Genomic DNA, 21191 nt, shown 5'->3' with positions numbered 1-21191 from the left:
AGGGGAAAGCTTTTGATAAAACCAGACTATTATGCCATATTGGTAATGTTACCGAATGATCCGTAAGGCCACATCAACGGGTTATTTCTAACAGTGATGAGTTGGAGAGTGTACGTTCACACAAAAAGGAAAAAAAAAAAACAAAACAAAACCTAGAAATAAAAACACAAACGAAAACCTATAATAAATAGAAATTCTGGATATTTGAGCTTATCCAAATGGTACCGTATGAGGATGACGGGCCTAATCTTGAACGGTGTATCCGTTAAGCCCAATCCAAAAGTATGGGCCACATCCTTACCCACTAGGTTATCCATATAAGTTTCACATTTTAGGTTATTTTCATTGGCAGGGTTTCATCGTATTCCTCTTCTCGGCCGTCAATCTTTCTCCAAAATGGTATGCTCTCCTTCATTTTCTTAACACTTGATAAAGAAAATAGATATTATGTTCTTCATTTGGTGTGATCTGATCTTTGAGTTCATAACCTTCTGTTATCACATCACCTGTATGAGTATATTAAACTTTAGTTTTCAACTTAAAAGTTTATATGCATATTCACTATTTTTAAGTATGATTTGATGTTAATTGAGCACTGTGTATCTGTTTTATGCCACTCTGAATTTATTTATTGGCCGTGTTGCATAATAAACCTGAATTCAGTCCCTTGAAACGTTCAATTTGATCCTGTTTTAATCGGTTATTAAGTTTTAGGGTTGTACATTTGCATTTGATTGAGATTACGGGTGCAATTGTGCAAACGGGCCAAACCCGAACTTGTTTAACATATGAAAGCTCGAGCTTGAGCTTGGTTCGATCTAGGCTTTGTTTCTAAATTTTTCAAGCTTGAGCTTGGCTCGACTTTTGTTTATTATTTATTAATTAATTATAATTATTATTGCATATATAATTTAGTTATTTTTCATAGTTTTTAATAATATCAAATATTATTATTTAATTATTTTTATATAATATTAATTAAATAATATATAAATAATGGGCTTGTTTAGGCTAGCTAGCTGGCTCTAGCATGATAAGCCAAGCCTAGGTTCAGGCTAGTTTCTAGGCTCGGGTTCGTTTTTAGGCTTGAGCTTGATAAGCGAAGCTTGTTTTTAGGCTCGGGCTCATTTACTAAACGAACTTGTTTCGAATTTTCTAGCTGAGCCTGAGTACCTCATTACCGAAACAATGTTATTTAAAATGTTTATACTTGTAATTGAATCTGCCCTTTGTTATGTCTAGTTTTGATTTGATATTGATATACATTTTCTGTGATATGTTATTAATTTATCAGCCGAAGCAAATTCACGAGATTAAGGATTTTCTCCTCACCGCAAGAAGGAAGGATGCGCGGTCCGTGAAAATCAAAAGGAGCAAGGATGTTGTCAAGTTCAAGGTTAGATGCTCAAAGTATCTCTACACATTATGTGTCCATGATGCTGAGAAGGCTAACAAGTTGAAGCAATCTCTTCCTCCAGGTATATTTCAAAGACGTTCTTTATTGACTTGGGTTTTTTTTATTTTTATTTTTACTAATTGATTGTAAATGATGCAGGTTTGAGCGTACAAGATCTTTAGACGCGAGTTCTTTATGTTAGTTGGATTGATTTCAACTCAGGTTTTGTTTTATCAAAAAGATTGTTGTTTCTACATGCTATTAATTAGGCGTTGTATGAACTTGTTCCCGTTTTGGTTTTTTGAGACTTTATGGTTCTGAAATTAGTCATGATTCGTTATTTACAAATTTTCTTAATTTTAACGGTCTTTCTGTGAGTTTATATTCAGTTATCTCTGCCTATTTCCAGTCTTGTTAGGGAACTGAGTTTAGTAGTGGTGAATTTTGTGTTTTAAAATCCAACAATAGGCATAAGTTTTTCTTCATACGTTGGTTACTCGGTTTACATCAGTTATCAGACCCTCTATGGTATGGTTAGTTTAGTTAGTTAGGTGGTTGTGACGTCTTTGCGGCAATAGGGCGGAGATGCTAGCGGCAGTTCAATCATGTGGTGGTCGTCACACGGTGGCTTTGGTAAGGGAGTGTGAGTGCACCTCTAAAGCCCCTTTTAAACAAAATAAAAATAAAAAAGGGTTTGTGCGCCTCTACCCTTGCTTACGTGGCGCTCATACGACGTGATAAAGCCCATATGGGCTTTTATACCGCACCACATAACCTAATTGCATTTAAGACTTTACCTTTTTTTTATACAATACATTTTCCATATTGCCACAAACAAAAGGAAACTATAAAAATGGTTGGCGTGATTTTAATTATTCCTCAATAGTAAAATCGGTACATTTTAAAAGTGGTATGGTATTTTTAACCTCCATTTTGGTCTGTCAATTAAATTAAATGAACTATGTCAGATAGATGAAATGGGTCAAAAATTTCCAAATATGTCTTCAAATACTCGCTATTTACAGCCTCTTAAGTTTCTTTTAAAGAATTACAATATTATTTTATTAAGAGTAAATTGTTTTTTAAGTTTCTGTGTTTTAGTTGTTTTAACGACTTGAGTACGAAATCAAAAGATTTAACGCCCTAGGTACCCAAATTCTCATTTTGTAACCTTTTAACTCTATTTTTTAATGTTGTTTGAATTATTATGTTAACGATTGTTAAATGAACAAATTACCGCTATTAAATCATTAACTACCGCCCCATCACCACCGCCACTAAATTAAACTCCTGGCCCACTGATACTTCCAAGTAGAAAATGGTACTAAATTTTGAAATCACATCTAGCCGCCGACCTCATTTTATGCCACACCCGCTTTCTCTCTCTAAAACACACCAACAACAATTCTCACACACAACCCTTGTCTGTTTCTACTCTTTTATTTAAAGACAAGGTGGTGATAATAGTCGTAAGTGGTTATAGGTTGAAGACTAGGTTGTCATTGGTGTAAGGAAGGCAACGGTTGGTGTTGGTGAAATAGGATGGTGGTTCAGAGATGGTTCAGATGGGGTGTTTAAATGGTAGTGGTGTGTAGTGAGGATAGTTGAAATTGGGGGGTTTTGGTAGTGGGTTTAGATCGGGTCAAAGCTCGTTTAGAACTCTAGGGTTTATGTTGAAATTGGGGGTTTTGGTAGTGTGAAGAAGTGTCTGATAGTATGGGACGGTGGTGGTTGTGATAGTGGTGAATGTGTGACAGTGGTTGTGTGGATGTTGGTATGCGGTGGTGGTGGTGGTGGTGCGATGATGGTGGCAGGTGTGGTGGTGGCACGTGAGTGGTGGTGCAATGGTGGTGGTGTAGTGGTGATGGTGAAGTGCATATGTATGTATGTGAAAGATGTTTGTGTGTATTCATTAAAGATTTATTCCTTATACATTGTGGATAAAGAGTTGTACTCTATGTGTAAATGAGTAAAATGCCCTCGTAGTTAACAGACTTGGTGGATGGTGTTGGCAAATTGGACTCAAAACGTTATAAAATGAGAATTTAGGGAGTCAGGGTGTCAAATTTTTTGATTTTGGACTCAAGTGGTTAAAACTACTAAAACACAGGAAATCGAAAAGTAATTTACTCTTCAATTAATACATTTGTGTGAGTCCCAAATTCACTATGGAGCACAATGTTAGTGATTGATAAACACACAAACACCTATTGATTAGGTATTTGAGTGATGAAAGTTAGAAAACAAAGTAGAAGATGAAGAATCTTAATGATATGTGTGAATCAACCAATGTTGATTTGGAATCCCATAATGTTTATCACTAATCAAGAGCGTGGATGTAAAGATCTGATACAAAAAAAAAAAACATAAGAGCAATCCAGAGAATACACAATAAACACACACCTAGTCAAAGAAACTTGGAATGGCTAGGTGGTAGTGATTCATTTATATAAGTTGGCTACCCTGCGTATTTATAATATGCAGGGTAATTAAATATGCCGCGTAGGCTATACAAAACCCCTATTAAACTTTACAAAATGGCCCTAAAATATTAAACTCGAATGCCAAGGGTCTCAAAAGCTCTAACAATATCCCCCTAACCGTTGCGTATTTGAGAGTCTTCATTCCTTGTCTTGGACCTTGGGGCTTGCTGAGGAGTCTTCAGCATCTTTTGGTGTTGAGGCTTGAGTATCAATAGCGTCACAAGTTTGTTGTCGGTTCTCCTTTGTGGCTTCATTTGTGGATGGAGTCGGAGGTGGTACTTTCTTGAATTTCTAATTCAGATGACGGATCCTTGTCTGTTGGAATTGATGTTTTAAATTGAGAGGCAGCCGATTGCTCAACTTCTTTCTTCTTTGTTGCTTCGTCAAGCTCCTTTTGTTTTTTGAATACGGTATATGATCTCCATCATCGCCTTCTTTCTCTGGTGAGCTTTTTCTACGGCTCTTTGAAATAGCATCCCTTCTTCAAGATATTCATTTCCAACTCCTACATGTATTTTATGCCCGTAGAGTATGTTCAGGCCAGATAAGAAAAATATAAATACATCCTTCGGATCAAAGATTCTGATGTCTTCGTTGTTGTTTGATCTGATTACAGCTTCGCCAGTTTTTCCATCATAAAACCACTTTTTGAAATTCGTAAGCTTAACTGCTTGCTCTGGGGGTATCTTTACTCTCGTGACAACCTTTGCTGGATCGATAACCCATGTTACTCTTCCTTCCCTGTGATTGGATCCCTTGTTTTTGAAACTCTTCATCTTGGCCGTCTAGGCTTGAAGATTGAGAAGCCTCCCAGACATTCACGCAAAATAAGTGTTTCAAAATTTGCTCTGATGCTACTGTTGCTTGGATTTATCATTTCTAGCTTTCCCAACTCGCGAGCATCCCATGTTGGCAATGTTTGAAGATCAAGACCTGTTCTAAAGTATTGAATTACCCCTCCTTTTCTCTTCACAATGAATACCCCTTTCAAACCACAATATTTTCATCTAATGATTTTGTCAGTAACGCCAGTGTTTTCAACTGTTACGACTTGATACAAATCCGGAAAATTTTCACGTTCATTCTTGAAACATTCTGGATGTTCCGGGATACTACTTCACCTCCATCAGTTTCGTGTACCACTTCATCTTCAGTGGAGTCAAACGAGGATCAGAAGAGGAGAAGGTTAATTGTATAAACCCGGTAATTACGAAAGTTGATAACGCTTGGAATGGTAAGTCATTGATTTACATAGGTGAGATCATTAGATGTTTTGAATAATTTGGAATGCTCCTTTCTCAGAAATTTATATGAGTGGAGCCAAAACCGCTTATGTCGGTGGTTTGAAAATTCTCATATGTTTCAATGAGGCGAGAATGGAATTAGAATTTTTGGAGATGCTGAAACATTTTAGGGAAGTTTGGGCCAGTAGTATGGAGGTTTGGGGTGGTCAAGTAACGGAGTGTAATCGGCTTGTGCGGTTAATAATTCGGGGAACTCCGTCAGAATTATGGGATAAAGGGTGGTTAATGCTATTGGAGAGAGATTTGGATTGGTAGTTCAAATGTTGGAAGCTTCATCCTCAGATGGGTGTTTGGCGTTTAATATATCGGATGTTGTAGTCAACCATGGTAGGAAGGTTAATGAAGAGGTTATAGTTATATAGTAGGATCGTTGGATTAAGGTGTGGGTGCAAGAAGAGGAGGGGAGTAGTTGTTAGATATTTTAGTGTAATCGGGGATTAACTTGGTGATCAAAGCGAATAATAATACACATCAAGCAAGTTAGGAGGTGCGGGAGTGCACGCTTGTTTGAGTTATTATAATTTGAAGCGTATGGGCGGAGCCCGTACTCTATGGGGGTTCCAAGGGGGCAGCGCCCCCTTGGCGGGGGTCTGGGGGCAGCGCCCCTGGGAGCAGGGTCCAAGGGGCAGAGCCCCTGGCTGGGGTCGAGCTTTGTTGACAGCCTGCTATTTGCTAAATAGGGTTCGAAATAAAAGGAACAAGACCACTCCTTTTGATCTTTGGTATAAAAAACCACCTGAGCTGCATAAGCTGAGAGTTTGGGGTTGTAGAGCTGTGGTAAGGCTCACTGATCCTAAGATAAGGAACTTAGGGGAAATAGGTATAGACTGCATTTTCATTGGGTATGCGGAGCATTCATTTGCTCATAGGTTCTATGTTATAGAACCAAATGACTACGTGTTAGTGCATACGGTAATTGAGGCAAGAACTGCAGAGTATGATGAGAATAGATTCTCTTCAATACCTAGGCCTAGAGACATGGTTCCAAGCTCTAGTAACTCTCACGTGGCTGATCAAGTGATTGATACTTCTCCGGATCTTAGGAGGAGTGGTAGAGCAAGAAAAGCTAAATCATTTGGTGATGATTTTCAGCTATACTTGGTTGAAGGATCTAGAGATGAAATTAAAATTCAATATCAATATTGTTTTAATATTGAGGAAGATCCTAGAACCTATAGTGAAGCCATGGCATCTCGGGATGTAGCTTTCTGGAAAGAAGCTATAAATGATGAGATGGACTCTATTATGCAGAATAACACTTGGAAACTGTCTGATCTACCCCCTGGGTGTAACCCACTTGGTTGTAAATGGATCTTCAAGAAGAAGATGAAAGTAGATGGTTCAATTGATAAGTTTAAAGCCCGATTGGTTATCCAAGGCTTTAGACAAAATGAAGGAATTGACTACCTTGATACATATGCTCCTGTAGCAAGAATATCCACTATTAGATTGTTGGTTGCCTTAGCTGCAATACACAATCTTGTTATTCACCAAATGGATGTGAAAACCGCTTTCCTGAATGGTGATTTGGATGAGGAGATATATATGAAACAACCAGAGGGTTTTGTTATGCCTGGTAATGAGCATAAGGTGTGTAAGCTAGTTAAGTCATTGTATGGCTTAAAGCAAGCACCCAAACAGTGGCATCAAAAGTTTGATGATGTGGTTTTGTCTAATGGTTTTGTATTAAACCAAGCAGACAAGTGTGTATATAGCAAATTTGATGATTCTAGGAAAGGAGTCATAATTTGTCTATATGTAGATGACATGTTGATCTTCGGTACTGACCAGGATCAAGTTGATAAAACAAAGAAATTTTTGTCATCTTGTTTTGACATGAAAGACATGGGAGAGGCGGAAGTGATCCTTGGTATAAGGATCAAACGGGAGAACAATGGCATATCTATCTCTCAATCTCATTATATGGAGAAGATATTGAAAAAGTTTAATTTTCATGATAGTTCTCCAGTTAGCTCTCCAATGGATCCTGCTTTTAAGCTCTCACCTAATGAAGGTGTAGCTGTAAGCCAACTTGAATATTCAAGAGCCATTGGATCCCTCATGTATGCCATGATTAACACTAGACCGGATATAGCTTATGCTGTTGGAAAGCTTAGTAGGTATACTAGCAATCCAGGTGCAAGTCATTGGCAAGCAATGAATCGAGTATTTAGGTACTTGAAAGGAATTATGAAATATGGTTTGACTTATGCCGGATTTCCTTCAGTTCTAGAAGGTTATTCAGATGCAAGCTGGATTAAGAACAAGGAAGATCATTCTTCCACAAGTGGATGGACTTTTCTACTTAGAGGAGCTGCCATATCTTGGGCATCTAAGAAACAGACTTGCATTACTGATTCGACAATGGAGTCTGAGTTTGTAGCATTAGCCGCAGCTGGTAGAGAAGCTGAGTGGCTAAGAAACTTGATTTATGAGATTCCATTGTGGCCTAAACCTATATCACCAATATCTATTAGATTTGATAGTGCTGCTACTTTGGCTAAGGCCTATAGCCAAGTGTATAATGGGAAGTCTAGACACTTAGGTGTTAGACACAACATGATTCGTGAGCTCATCACGCAAGGGGTGATATCGATGGAGTTTGTAAGAACTCAACAGAATTTAGCCGACCACTTAACCAAAGAGTTATGTAGAGATCTTGTGCACAAGGCGGCTGTAGGGATGGGATTAAAGTCCACCTGAGATTTCTCGTGTTAAGATACCCAATTCCCACCTAATATGACGTTAGGTGCTGAATTCAACGTGGAAAGCTTAACATCTAGAAATTGGAACACATTAGTAGCATCATCCCAAGGTATGTGTTCAGACCTACAAGTTAAAGGAGGTTGAAGGTTTTCTTCTTAATAGTTCTTTGAAAAATTGCATATGTAGGTGCAAGAATAAAGAGCTACCTATATGAGCATGAAGTTTAGCCGCTTCAAGAAGCTAGGACTTGGCTTTGATATGTTCATTGAAGGATGGGACACAGGCTAGTAAAAATAGTGTCAGGAAAGAACATTAAAGTATGTAAACTTGTGTGTATATTATCTTCATGTATTCACTGAATAGAAAGGGTTCAATCCTTAGCGACACCCCTATATTCGAATATTTGGAATGTGTAATATGCTAATGTGAAATTCAATCGTCACGATATTAAGTTATGCATAAGTTTGATTGTTGTGAATTTGTTTAAGTTAATCAAGGATTACGCTAAAATGGGGGAGGAATGTTAGATATTTTAGTGTAATCGAGGATTGACTTGGTTATCAAAGCGAATAATAATACACATCAAGCAAGTTAGGAGGTGCGGGAGTGCACGCTTATTTGAGTTATTATAATTCGAAGCGTACTGGCGAAGCCCGTACTCTACGGGGGTTCCAAGGGCGGCAGCCCCTGGCGGGGTCCAAGGGGCAGAGCCCCTGGCTGGGGTCGAGCTGCCTCTGGCAAAAAAATCATGAAAATTCGTCATAAATTTTCAGACAAAAAATCATTGCAGTTTTTAATTCAATTTGATTAAAAATTCGAAAATAACTGCCTCTGGCAGTTGCCTGCAAAAATCCCAAAATCCGTATTGAGTTTTTTGGTCACAATCCTCTGGTTCAGACAATTCACGCAAACACATACACTGGTTCATTTTCTCAAAATCAGAGTTGTATCCGATTGAATTATTCGGGTGAACCACCGAAATAATTTGATCTGAGAGTGATTACACGCCTCTCTGATCATCCGGCAAACTGAAATTCCCCAACAGTAGTCACCTAATTATGTATGTTGGGGTGATGACGTGTCGTTGTCGGAGTATAATAAAAAAAAAAAGCGTGGGTGGAGGTAAGGCAACTTTATGATCTAGAGTCAAAAAATCTGGAAGAGAAATTAGTGCATGGGGAGGAGTTCGTGGGGGGTGAAATTTTGCATGGGTTGGATTGGTTGTTGGGTCAGGATGGGTTTGGGTTAGAATGAGTTTGGGTTAAGATGGGTAAAAGAAAGAAGAAGGTCAGGATGGGTTTGGGTCAGGATGGGTTGAGAATAAATCAATAATAATAAAAATTGAAAAAAAATTATAAAAAAATAAAAAAAATTTAAAAAATGAAAAAAATCAAAAAAAATTTTAAAAAATTTAAAAAACAAAAAAAATTATAAAAACGAAAAAAATTTAAAAAATTTAAAAAAACGTGCAGAACAGGTCCGTGCACTGCAGAATCGGATCTGTTTTAGCCGATATAATATGTTTTACGGATCTGCAAATCAGTCGACATAATCTATTTTGCGGATCTGTTTTAAAAAAAATTAAACAAACGTGCAGAACAGGTCCGTGCACTGCAGAATCGGATCTGTTTTAGCCGATATAATATGTTTACGGATCTGCAAATCAGATTCGTTTCATTTGTTTATTATTTAGCCGCACTGCAGAATCAGTCCGATATTTAGCCGCACTGCAGAATCAGTCCGATTATTTAGCCGCACTGCAGAATCTGTTTTACGGATCTGCAAATCAGATTCGTTTCTGTTTATTATTTAGCCGCACTGCAGAATCAGTCCGATATAATCTGGTTTTCAATAACAGAATACCGAAAATTTGGGTTACGGTTTCGGTTTTACCATGAAACCGAACCGTGCACACCCCTAGTCAAAACGGGTAACTTCTGTATGAGATGAAAGTCGGGTTTGGATTGACCCGAAACACTTTTTTGTCAGAAATTTTGTATACTGTATTTATAATAATCCAATTTTTTAATAAAACTGTCAAATTATGTAAAAAGATAAAAGGCAAAAACAAATCCAAACAAAATAACTTTATACCTTGGCCCTAATCTGTTCAAGAAAAGTGTCTTTTTCCTCTTCCTTAGGGAACAGAGGCATTGCTCTTTCTGTCACCTTCCTCAACTGCACCAGAAAAAATAAAAAAGAAAAAAAACACCTTTTAGGCTATTATTTATCTAAAACATAAATAAGCTTTATTTTTTATATAAAAATAACATTACCTTGTTTTTGTCATGAGCAGCAACTGCATCAATGAGAGGAGTACGAGGTCTCTGAATTTTCATTGGCCGAATACCGTTTGGCATTTCACCATCACCCGAAGGAAGTGAAGATGTGCTTGGTAGCCTAATAATTTCAGCAACTCCAAGCAATAAAATCATACGAAAAAACAGCCATGAAAGCAATAAAATCATACGAAAAAACAGCCATGAAAGCACTAAAATCATATATCAAAGATTTAGATTCAAAGGCAATCCCAAATCTTTCTCGCTCAAGTTTCCGACACAATCACTATGTTCGTTAATCTTAACCAAGCGTTAATATCTCTAAAATCATCGCATACAAAACATAAGGAACCACGAACATACAATATAACCAAAACATAAACACAAATCTCCAAAATCATCACAACATAAGTCGGTCCATTCAACCTCACCATCAAGCTACGTAGTCCCACGACCCCTATAAATTACAACAACTTTAGAATTGGCAATAGGTAAAAAATTTAGAATTGAGCTCGAGTTTTAGAAATAAAGTGAATATCACCTAAACTTGGCTACTTTGATACGTTGGATACAATGCTTCAATATCTTCTGCAAGTCCATCCTCCGTATCATCCTCATCTTCCTCTGGATATGCCAAAAAAGTAAACGATAAATTATGATTATGATCCTATATAAAGTTAAGTCACAAAGAGAAGAATTTAATACCTTCTAAATCGAACAACCAATCACGAGCACATAACAAAGCCTCGACACTTGATGAAAGCAGTGAAGTTCGGTATTTACTTAGAACCCGTCCCCCGATACTAAAAGATGACTCTGAAGCAACAGTAGTGATTGGGATGCTCAATATATCACGAGCCATGAGAGACAATTGAGGATATCTACCTTGATTATCCTTCCAATATTGTAAGACGTCAAGTTCTTCTCTCCTATTAAGTTCAGGCTCTTCCAAATACATGTCTAATTGTTATTTTTCGTTCTCAACCTTTTTAAATTCGCTTGTAAATGACTCCAATCCATCCAAGTCGTCTCTTGTGCTGACACTAGTATTTGAACTCTTGACAGTTGAAGAACTTGTTGTTGAAAAAAGATACCATACTCCTTATCATATAGCTTATGCATACTGTTGAAAATAATGTCCAATTTCTCTTTGCGCACTTTGTCCTCCATATTAAGTTTTTTAAAACAAAACTCAACAACCTTAAACTTATATCGCGGATCTAGAACAACTGCAAAAGACAACACCATGCTATAATTTTCCCAATATTTACCAAACTTCTTTTTCATTTCTTTTGCCATGCCACTTATCACATTATCAGCGTTGTTGATAGCGTCTTCAATACGCATCTGAATTCTCTACACGTTATGAAAATATAGGTTGGAAGTAGGATAAGAGCTACCAGAAAACAAAGTTGTGATGTTATAAAAAGGCTTCAATAATTCTGTGATTGTTTCCACCCTTGCCCATTCTTTTTCTGTTGGAAAACTCTTATAACTAGAATCAACTAGTGCTAACCGAGCATAAGCTTTACGATAAGCCAACGCACTATCGAGCATAAGATATGTAGAATTCCATCTAGTTACAATATCTTGACGCACATATTTCCCGCATTGTAATGAAAGGTGGTGTATACATTCTGCAAACTTATACTTTCTTGCACCACTTCCTCTAACAAACTTCACCGACTCTCGCACCTTCTCAATAGCTCCTTCAATTACCTTCAAGCCCTCTTGAACAATAAGGTTTAACACATGTGCAGAACAACGTACATGAGTAAAATCCCCATCACAAACTAACACATAATTCAAACGCAAGTGACTGCTTAAACAATTTACCAAAACATCATTATATTTAGCATTGTCTAATGTGATCGTAAAAACTTTTTTCTGAATGCCCCAATCTGCTAAAAAGTTAATCATGTACTCTGCTAAAATTTTACCACTATGCAGAGGTGGTATAACTTTAAAGTTCAAGACCTTTTTTCTTAGAACCCAATTCTCATCAATGTAGTGAGCCGTTAGAGCCATATACCCATCTGTCGTGATAGAACTCCATAAATCAGTAGTCAAACATACTCTACCATTTACTTTTTGTAATTTTTCTTTAAGAATTGTCTTCTCTCTATCATATATTTTGAGGACATCTGTCACGACCCCCGACCCCACCCTGGCCGGAATCGGGCGCCGCGAGCAGTCCAGTGGTACCGGTGATTATTTTTGAAAAACATTGCAGCGGAAATTTCATCAGGACCGTGAGTTAGGAAAAATATCAGAGTTTAGAAACACCGGATTTTATTTAAATAGATGGAATAAATTCCATTTTTACAAAGGTAGCTTTTAATAAAAACAATATTTCTTAATTTTATTTAAATTAATAAAATAAGCCACTTCTTGAAGTCCTTCAGTGCTGGATCCAAGTCTTACCCCAATCTACTGTAATTACCTGAAACGCGTTTTAAAAAGGTTTTGTCAGCGGGAAATACTGAGTGAGTTCATTCAGGTTTTATACAAAACAGATTTGTTATAATTTACAGTATTAAGAGTTTTTACATATGTTTCTGATATCTACCAACTACCCACAGTATTTGTCACTCGACCGGATCTGTGACTGTGGTCATATCACCATTGGCTGCCCCAATGAATGACGTATATCACTTAATTTTAGGTTCGCCCACCTAACGTGATTAAAACAGTAGTAATGTGCACAATACCCCACATACTGGCTGTAATTTGGTGATTACATAAACTTAATCACTGTAATTATAATTCTGAAAATAATTTGGAGTATTGTAAAACATTTGATAAAAAGAGAATGACTCACAAACTGTGAGAAAAGAGAATGACTCACATTATAATCATGCAGATTCATACGGCCAAAGTTTAGTTTACAGGTAAGCCTTGATATATTGTAGATTTACAGGCAGAGCTTAGCCTATTGATTTAGCCTTGTAACCTAGTGCACACGAACTAGGTAGGTAACTTAATACAACAATTACGATAACTCACGAGATCAAATTCTCACAACGAACGACAAAGTGCGATACTTAAACATCCATCGATTTAACGACGAACGACAAAGTATAACCCTAATGTGGGCGGCACTTAAACATCCATTGGATATATTGATCGGTCGGAAAATGAATCGTAATAGCGATCGAGTTAATGCCCTGTATCGTAGCAGCACTTCGTGACCCGTGTGTGTTTAATTGTACTACTACTATTCTAATTCGACGTACACAGTGATTATTGACGTCGTTTCAATCACAGAAAGCAAGTGCCAATGTCTGCTATTTATACACGAAATTTGGCATGCTTACGGACCGTAAGCCATATCCCTTACGGTCCGTAAGGGAAGCAATCTAATTTATAGGCTGCCTAGGTTTGGGACTAGCTTTGCTGAGTTGACACTTTTCTCAAACGCATTTTAGACAGCGAGAATTGTTGATAATCGTCACTAGGGTTTACCCCCTTGAGTTTTAGGGGCCCTGATCCTGATTCCGATTGTTCTGAAAATTTTAGGGTTTATGTAGAATCACTTGGGTGTCTTAATTAGGGTTTCCATAATAGATAATTATCATCCTAATTATTGATTTTTGTGAGAGTTGTTACATCCTCCCCACCTTAATAAAAATCTCGTCCTCGAGATTTGGACTATGATATTTTCTTGGGGTTATGTTTCTTCTTTTTAATTAAGAGAAATAATGTATCGTGGAATGGAATCAAAAGATATTTCGAGGGGTATGAATTTTTGAAAATAAAGATGATTTATAGAAACAACTGAATTCAATATTCGAAATGAACTTACTTTGATCAATTGAGGGAGATTCCGAATTGATAAATCTCTATTTGTAAATGGAAGTATGAAAAATGATTTGTTAATGATTATCTGAAAATCAATATCGTTTACTTAAATGGTACTGGACAATAGAATTTAGTGTATCGTAATCTGAGTACATTATTGTACCAAGAATATGACAAATCAAACGAATGGCGTATGAATATGGTTTATTATTAGCACAGGCTACAAATATATATGGATACTGCAAGGTATTGTTATGATAATTTTACCATTTTTGAAATTAACTAAAAGTTTCAAGGAAACGAATCTAGATATTTCAAAAGATGAGACGTTCCGATGAAATGATATAGTTTCCAAGGTGATTATGTTTAAGCCAAAAGATATATGGTCTATAGATTTTTAGAATGAATGTGAAGAATTTTTTGGAATTAGTAAAATTCTTTGTCAAAAGAAAACTTACTTGATTGGTACCTAAAGAAGACTTAAGATTGACAGGTTCAAAATGAAATGAAAACATGAAAATGTTTTGTCAAATATTGAATTATGATATGAGAAAATCAATGTGCTGAGATGGGTGATTTGTAAGAATACATGAAAAGACAATAAAGTTAGTGTATTTTTGTCTTAATACATAATTGTATTCAGATGACCTTAATCAAAATGTTTGATTTAAAGATAGGTGATATTTTGATTTATTAAATACATTTTCCTTTTATGTTATCATAAAATAAAATAATAAATATATATAGATAGGTTTAAGATATCAAAACCCGTGGTAGTTTTGACAAAATTATGATATATGTTTTATAAATAGGTTTACCCAATATTCTAGAACTCACGATTATCATTTTTAAAATCAAGTATGTTTAACTATAAGATTTTATAATAGGGTATTTTAAATCATAAAAGTAAAATAATAAATGTTTATTTTAATATTAAGCATACCTAAATATTGGCTTGCGTAAATGACATTTGATATTTTAATATATATATATTATTATAAAAGAATATTTCTATAAGTATTTAATGGTTGTGAAATATTAATCAAGATGAACATTTATTTATAATATGTCTTGTTCATGAATACTTAGAAAATTATTTAGATAATTTTATTCGTTCCTTTAATTGTTTTATGAAAATATGTTTTCTCTTTACAGTACGAAGTATATATATATTTCTATATATATAATATAAAAATATTTTTACATATAATTTGAAATTTACTAAATAAGTATGATGACTTAATTAACTAGTCATTATCACGGCGGATATTGGTTAGTGCTGCCTTGTTTAAGCATAGGTGGCCAGTCCATGCCTAACTAAGGCTAGGCTATTCAATACATGCCCTTGATAATAACTCTAGTATCTAAAAATAATAATACTAATAATATTACTAATAATAAAACTAATATTAATTGCGAATAATAAATGCATAAACTTAAATGAGAGTATACTTCAAACAAAATTTTATACGTAAAAATATAAATTCTTTACCTTAATGGTTTTAACAGAAATTTTAAATACAGGAATACTATATTGTAAGTTTCTATATATAATCAATTAAATTTATATAATGTTTTTCGATCAATGATGATAAAGTAAGAATTATCACGAAAGGCTTGATTTAGGTTGTAAGGACTACGGAATTAGGACATGAAATGGTGGATCATTATCTTAGCACACAATTGTGTTAAGATTGCTTTTATAAAATAAATCAACAAAGCGGATTCAATATAGATAAATAATTAAATCCTAGATTAGCGCAATCTTCAAATTTTGTGAAAATGTCATCACAAGGTGATCGTGATCAAAGAAATAATTCAGTGAAGTCGAAGGCCAAGAAAGCATGTTATAGTTTAAGAGAATCGAAGCGCTTGTTGGGATTATTTCGAATATGATAGCTGCAATCCATCATATGGGATCTTGAATTGAATACGTACCGCAAGTAAGTTAACTGGGTTTGAATAAAACGAGTTTTAGTAAGGAAGTTCGGACATGATCACAACTGAAACCATGTATACCCTTTAAAAGAAAATCGAGTTTTTCAAGAAATTTATTGATTCGATATTAAAGAGTCATCGCTTTGTAAAAACGCGGTTTACAATGAAAAGATCAAGTATAGCGAAATGATATTTGAGCTTTTGAGAAAAATACAAATTGGAATGAAGCCCTCCTATGGTTTTTCATAACTCAAATGAACCACATGCGCAACAAACAGTGCATGTGTAACGTGTGGATTTACCAAGAAATGAAATGGATTAATATTTGCTATTATAAAAGAAATCCTCATGGTATGATGACCATTTAGGGGAAATGGAAACGCGGAAGTTAACTTATTTTATAGGCAGAAGTTAGAATTGCAACGAAAGAAATATAAGAACTTTATTTGGAATTTCGTGTGCTAATCGTTGGTAAGTGACATTTAAGAAAATGTCGAATATGGTATATTTGTAATAAAGAGAATAGAGGAATTGCAAAAGTATATGACTTCTTTTGCAATAACAATAATTATGACTCTGATTAGACTGTGCACTAATGATTATGAAATCTTGTTCTAACGTACCTCAGTGAGATTTAGATGGTTTGTAAGATCATGTGGCAAAGTGCCGCTTTTTAGTAGTACTTATGCTGACGGAATTAGTATCGGTGTTGTCGTGTCCAATTTATATTTTTCAAAGGTCTTGCCTTGGAAGTCGTGTGTGATAAACTTCGACGTCCGTGGATATATATAATTTAAGTTTTATGTGTTTTCTTGTGCATTAGCACAACTTTAGATGTTTCTTACTTGCGTTAATAGTTTATGATAACACATTGGTAATTCTTATATTTTTGATGGTGTTCCAATTTATAGAGTTTCCATTGTTTATTTTGTCACACGAATTACGAGACAAATGATCAAACGAAATAATGTTTGATATCAGAAAAGAGATTCCTAATAAAGAAATCTAGATACATATGCTTGTGTTTTATTCCTAATCGACTTTTGGAATTCCTTATAGATATACATATCTATATAATTATATATTTCACATGCTATAATATACATACATTCTATAAGATCAATGCATTTAGCAGATTCATATTTCCAAAAACAAGTCAAATATCTGGTCATGATTTTATTTAGGGAAATCTTGTCACTGATTTGACATATTATTTACCCCGTCTTATCCGGTTCGCGCCGGAGAGGTAACTTCAGTATATCCAGACAAGCTGGAGAGTCTGCTACTCTTTACCTAGTTTTGCCGGAGAAAATTTTCTATTTCCCATAAATAGTATTTTTTTAAGATTTTTAAAAGTGCCTTTTTTATTAGGACTTTTATCCAGAATCAAGGAAATTTGTATCTCCCTAACATATCTTATTCTCGACCAAATAATATCAATAAGCAAGAAGCAATTACGTGCTATTGCCTGCTAATCGTCATTTTTATGGAATACCAATATCCATTACATTTGTACTTATATGAGTAATTTACCTTAAAGTTTATTTAAGGCAAAAATCTTAAGTTCAAGTCTAAATATCATCCGGAGTGCTATCAGATAATATTAAGCTTTTAAATTTTCCGTTTAAACTTAGGTATTATTATAATACCTAATTGCGTAAACAAGTAGCTTAGCTTATGCTAAGGCATCTTTTCTTATGTTCAAGTCTAACTGCTATCGGCTGTGCTACCATTTAACAGTAATCTCCTAACTCTTTTTATTTAAGCTTAAGTATTATTATCACAACACTTATAGGCTTAAAGCAGTGGCTCTGGTACCACCTTCTATCACGACCCCCGACCCCACCCTGGCCGGAATCGGGCGCCGCGAGCAGTCCAGTGGTACCGGTGATTATTTTTGAAAAACATTGCAGCGGAAATTTCATTAGGACCGTGAGTTAGGAAAAATATCAGAGTTTAGAAACACCGGATTTTATTTAAATAGATGGAATAAATTCCATTTTTACAAAGGTAGCTTTTAATAAAAACAATATTTCTTAATTTTATTTAAATTAATAAAATAAGCCACTTCTTGAAGTCCTTCAGTGCTGGATCCAAGTCTTACCCCAATCTACTGTAATTACCTGAAACGCGTTTTAAAAAGGTTTTGTCAGCGGGAAACACTGAGTGAGTTCATTCAGGTTTTATACAAAACAGATTTGTTATAATTTACAGTATTAAGAGTTTTTACATATGTTTCTGATATCTACCAACTACCCACAGTATTTGTCACTCGACCGGATCTGTGACTGTGGTCATATCACCATTGGCTGCCCCAATGAATGACGTATATCACTTAATTTTAGGTTCGCCCACCTAACGTGATTAAAACAGTAGTAATGTGCACAATACCCCACATACTGGCTGTAATTTCGTGATTACATAAACTTAATCACTGTAATTATAATTCTGAAAATAATTTGGAGTATTGTAAAACATTTGATAAAAAGAGAATGACTCACAAACTGTGAGAAAAGAGAATGACTCACATTATAATCATGCAGATTCATACGGCCAAAGTTTAGTTTACAGGTAAGCCTTGATATATTGCAGATTTATACAGGAAGAGCTTAGCCTATTGATTTAGCCTTGTAACCTAGTGCACATGAACTAGGTAGGTAACTTAATACAGCAATTACGATAACTCACGAGATCAAATTCTCACAACGAACGACAAAGTGCGATACTTAAACATCTATCGATTTAACGACGAACGACAAAGTATAACCCTAATGTGGGCGGCACTTAAACATCCATTGGATATATTGATCGGTCGGAAAATGAATCGTAATAGCGATCGAGTTAATACCCTGTATCGTAGCAGCACTTCGTGACCCGTGTGTGTTTAATTGTACTACTACTGTTCTAATTCGACGTACACAGTGATTATTGACGTCGTTTCAATCACAGAAAGCAAGTGCCAATGTCTACTATTTATACACGAAATTTGGCATGCTTACGGACCGTAAGCCATATCCCTTACGGTCCGTAAGGGAAGCAATCTAATTTATAGGCTGCCTAGGTTTGGGACTAGCTTTGCTGAGTTGACACTTTTCTCAAACGAATTTTAGACAGTGAGAATTGTTGATAATCGTCACTAGGGTTTACCCCCCTTGAGTTTTAGGGGCCCTGATCCTGATTCCGATTGTTCTGAAAATTTTAGGGTTTATGTAGAATCACTTGGGTGTCTTAATTAGGGTTTCCATAATAGATAATTATCATCCTAATTATTGATTTTTGTGAGAGTTGTTACAACATCCGCCTTCGCAGTGTTTCTTGTCATGGGCTTCACATCGCGGTGTAAAAACTTGTGCAAATCTCTTGTTCCCTCATGTTCAACATAGCTGAAAGGGTAGTTGTGCTTGATGATAGAGTATGCTAATTTCTCCCTATACATTGCTTGATCTAACGGGGCACGCTTTTTTGGTGGACCGGGTTCATTAAGATCAAAACACTTGGGAAGATGTCGTTTCATATTAGATGTTCCCGAATTGGCACTAAACACTTTTCCACAACCCGTACAACTGGCCTTCTGAATTCCCCCGGGTCCAACTGGTAATTTATCAAAATAGCTCCAAACCACGGAAGAATATTTGCCCGAACTAAATGAACTAACTTCATCTTCGTGTTCATCGTTACCCGACATATTTAATTTAATCTGCAATAAAGCAAAACACGGGTATTATGACATAATCAATTAACCATCAATAATAATAAATTAAACCGCCCACGAAAGCCCACGAAAGATAGATACTTGACATGGGTATTACAACTACAAATGTTGTATTATTTATCAACATGTAAGAGTAACGGAGGATCACAACTACAAGTACCAAAATCACCTCAAATACTCACAGAGGCATTTCATCGAACAATTGGTATGCACAAATTAAATCCAATGTAGTAACGTCATTTTCTTATCAATTTATCCCCAAAACACATGTTATAACAATAATCATCGTGCAAATTATCATTCCTAGTTGATAACAATAAACATAAAATCTCAAATTCTGATAAAAAGGTCAAATAAGTTGTCAATTTTGTTAAAAATTAGACTTACAGATGGAGACAGCGAAAACTGTCTGTTCACTACTTGACTGAAGTCTGAAGATCGATCAAATTCAAACGGAACTGAAGAGGGAAGACCGATTAGTCGATTAGGGTCGTTGTCAGTCAGGATGTCAAACAACAACATCAGGATCCATTTAAGGAAGACTAAATTACTAAAATGGTGTCGAATGTATACGTACCTGCTGAAACAATGGATTCTTGATAGAGAAAACCTGCTGAAACAATGGATTCTTGATAGAGAAAACCTGCTGAAACAACGGTTCGCGTTCAAAGAACTCGCCGCATGGTCACGTTCAATAGAAACCTGCAACGATTGCCAATTTGAGTTACTTCGTTTGGACTTTGGAAGACGACTTTGGAAGACCTCTTAAGTTGTTAATTGTTATGTTATTTTAGGGTTACCCATCTTGACCCACGGTTCTTTTTAAGTTGGCCCATCCTGACCATTCATGTTTTTAATTAATTTTTGATATGTCAATTCTAACCCATTCCACTAAAAATCTTAACCCAAAACAGCCCATTGCTTTACTTTTAAAGTCCAAATCAGCCCATATTCCAGCTTTTGGGTAAAAATTGCCAGGTCTAGGCAATACCATGTTTAAAAGCAGTCGTAAGGTGGTGAGTCCTCAAAAGACTTCTTAAGTGGGGTCCCCAGGTAAGAAGGGGAATGTTTTTTTTTTCTTCCATGCGACTCCTGTCCAAGAGGATGTTTTAGGTGGACGTGGTGGAGCCTAGGTGAAGGAGGTTTCTTTTAATAATGATGGGTTGGGCGATGCTCAATCTGGACTCGTTAAAGTTAATAAAGGCTTGGAAACGACTAATTCTAAAAAGAGATCCATTAAACCAGACTTTCTTCCTGATCTTAATTTAAGGGCGATGATCCCTTTGATATTGACTGTATAATTTAGGGGGGGGGGGGGGGGGGGGGGGTTTACAAAAATCTGCAAGGAAAAGGAAGGGGTTGATCCTATTTCTCATACTTTTCTCCTTGATGATGCTTTACAAAACGAGGGGAGAGTTTTTTTTTTTTTGGCAGAATTTAATGGTAAGGTGCAGGATGACCCGGGTGGTGGGGTTTCTCGATCAAGGAAGTATAGCGAACAAATTCAAGATATAGGGAATGAACCAGAAGTGGCAGGTACTTTAGAAGTGGGTATGAAAATTGGGGTAGATT

At 35.8% G+C, this 21191-nt stretch overlaps 2 protein-coding genes and 2 long non-coding RNA genes across 4 annotated transcripts; 1 reads left to right on the top strand and 3 right to left on the bottom strand.

Moving 5' to 3' along the window:
- The first annotated feature begins 271 nt into the window (after window positions 1-271).
- LOC110865046 (60S ribosomal protein L38) lies at window positions 272-1764 on the top strand. Its single transcript, XM_022114240.2, has 3 exons — window positions 272-399; window positions 1295-1478; window positions 1556-1764. Exons 1-3 carry the CDS (start codon window positions 397-399, stop codon window positions 1576-1578), a joined length of 210 nt encoding a protein of 69 aa, XP_021969932.1. The 5' UTR covers window positions 272-396; the 3' UTR covers window positions 1579-1764.
- Window positions 1765-9936: 8172 nt separating this feature from the next.
- Window positions 9937-10333, bottom strand: LOC110863869 (protein SCAR2-like). Its single transcript, XM_022113117.2, has 2 exons — window positions 10166-10333; window positions 9937-10067 (listed from the first exon to the last, which is right to left on the bottom strand). Exons 1-2 carry the CDS (start codon window positions 10322-10324, stop codon window positions 9978-9980), a joined length of 249 nt encoding a protein of 82 aa, XP_021968809.1. The 5' UTR covers window positions 10325-10333; the 3' UTR covers window positions 9937-9977.
- Window positions 10334-10463: 130 nt separating this feature from the next.
- Window positions 10464-11239, bottom strand: LOC110863867. The gene is made up of 3 exons (XR_002549428.2): window positions 10874-11239; window positions 10710-10792; window positions 10464-10625 (listed from the first exon to the last, which is right to left on the bottom strand). It is a non-coding gene; the product is annotated as an uncharacterized LOC110863867 (long non-coding RNA).
- An 8143-nt stretch (window positions 11240-19382) lies between these two features.
- Window positions 19383-20120, bottom strand: LOC118479739. Its single transcript, XR_004860359.1, has 2 exons — window positions 20007-20120; window positions 19383-19604 (listed from the first exon to the last, which is right to left on the bottom strand). It is a non-coding gene; the product is annotated as an uncharacterized LOC118479739 (long non-coding RNA).
- Window positions 20121-21191: the final 1071 nt, after the last annotated feature.

The sequence above is a fragment of the Helianthus annuus genome, chromosome 6 (genome assembly GCF_002127325.2).
Source record: "Helianthus annuus cultivar XRQ/B chromosome 6, HanXRQr2.0-SUNRISE, whole genome shotgun sequence".
Taxonomy (NCBI): Eukaryota; Viridiplantae; Streptophyta; class Magnoliopsida; order Asterales; family Asteraceae; genus Helianthus; species Helianthus annuus.
This window is presented reverse-complemented; position numbering and strand designations above follow the sequence as displayed.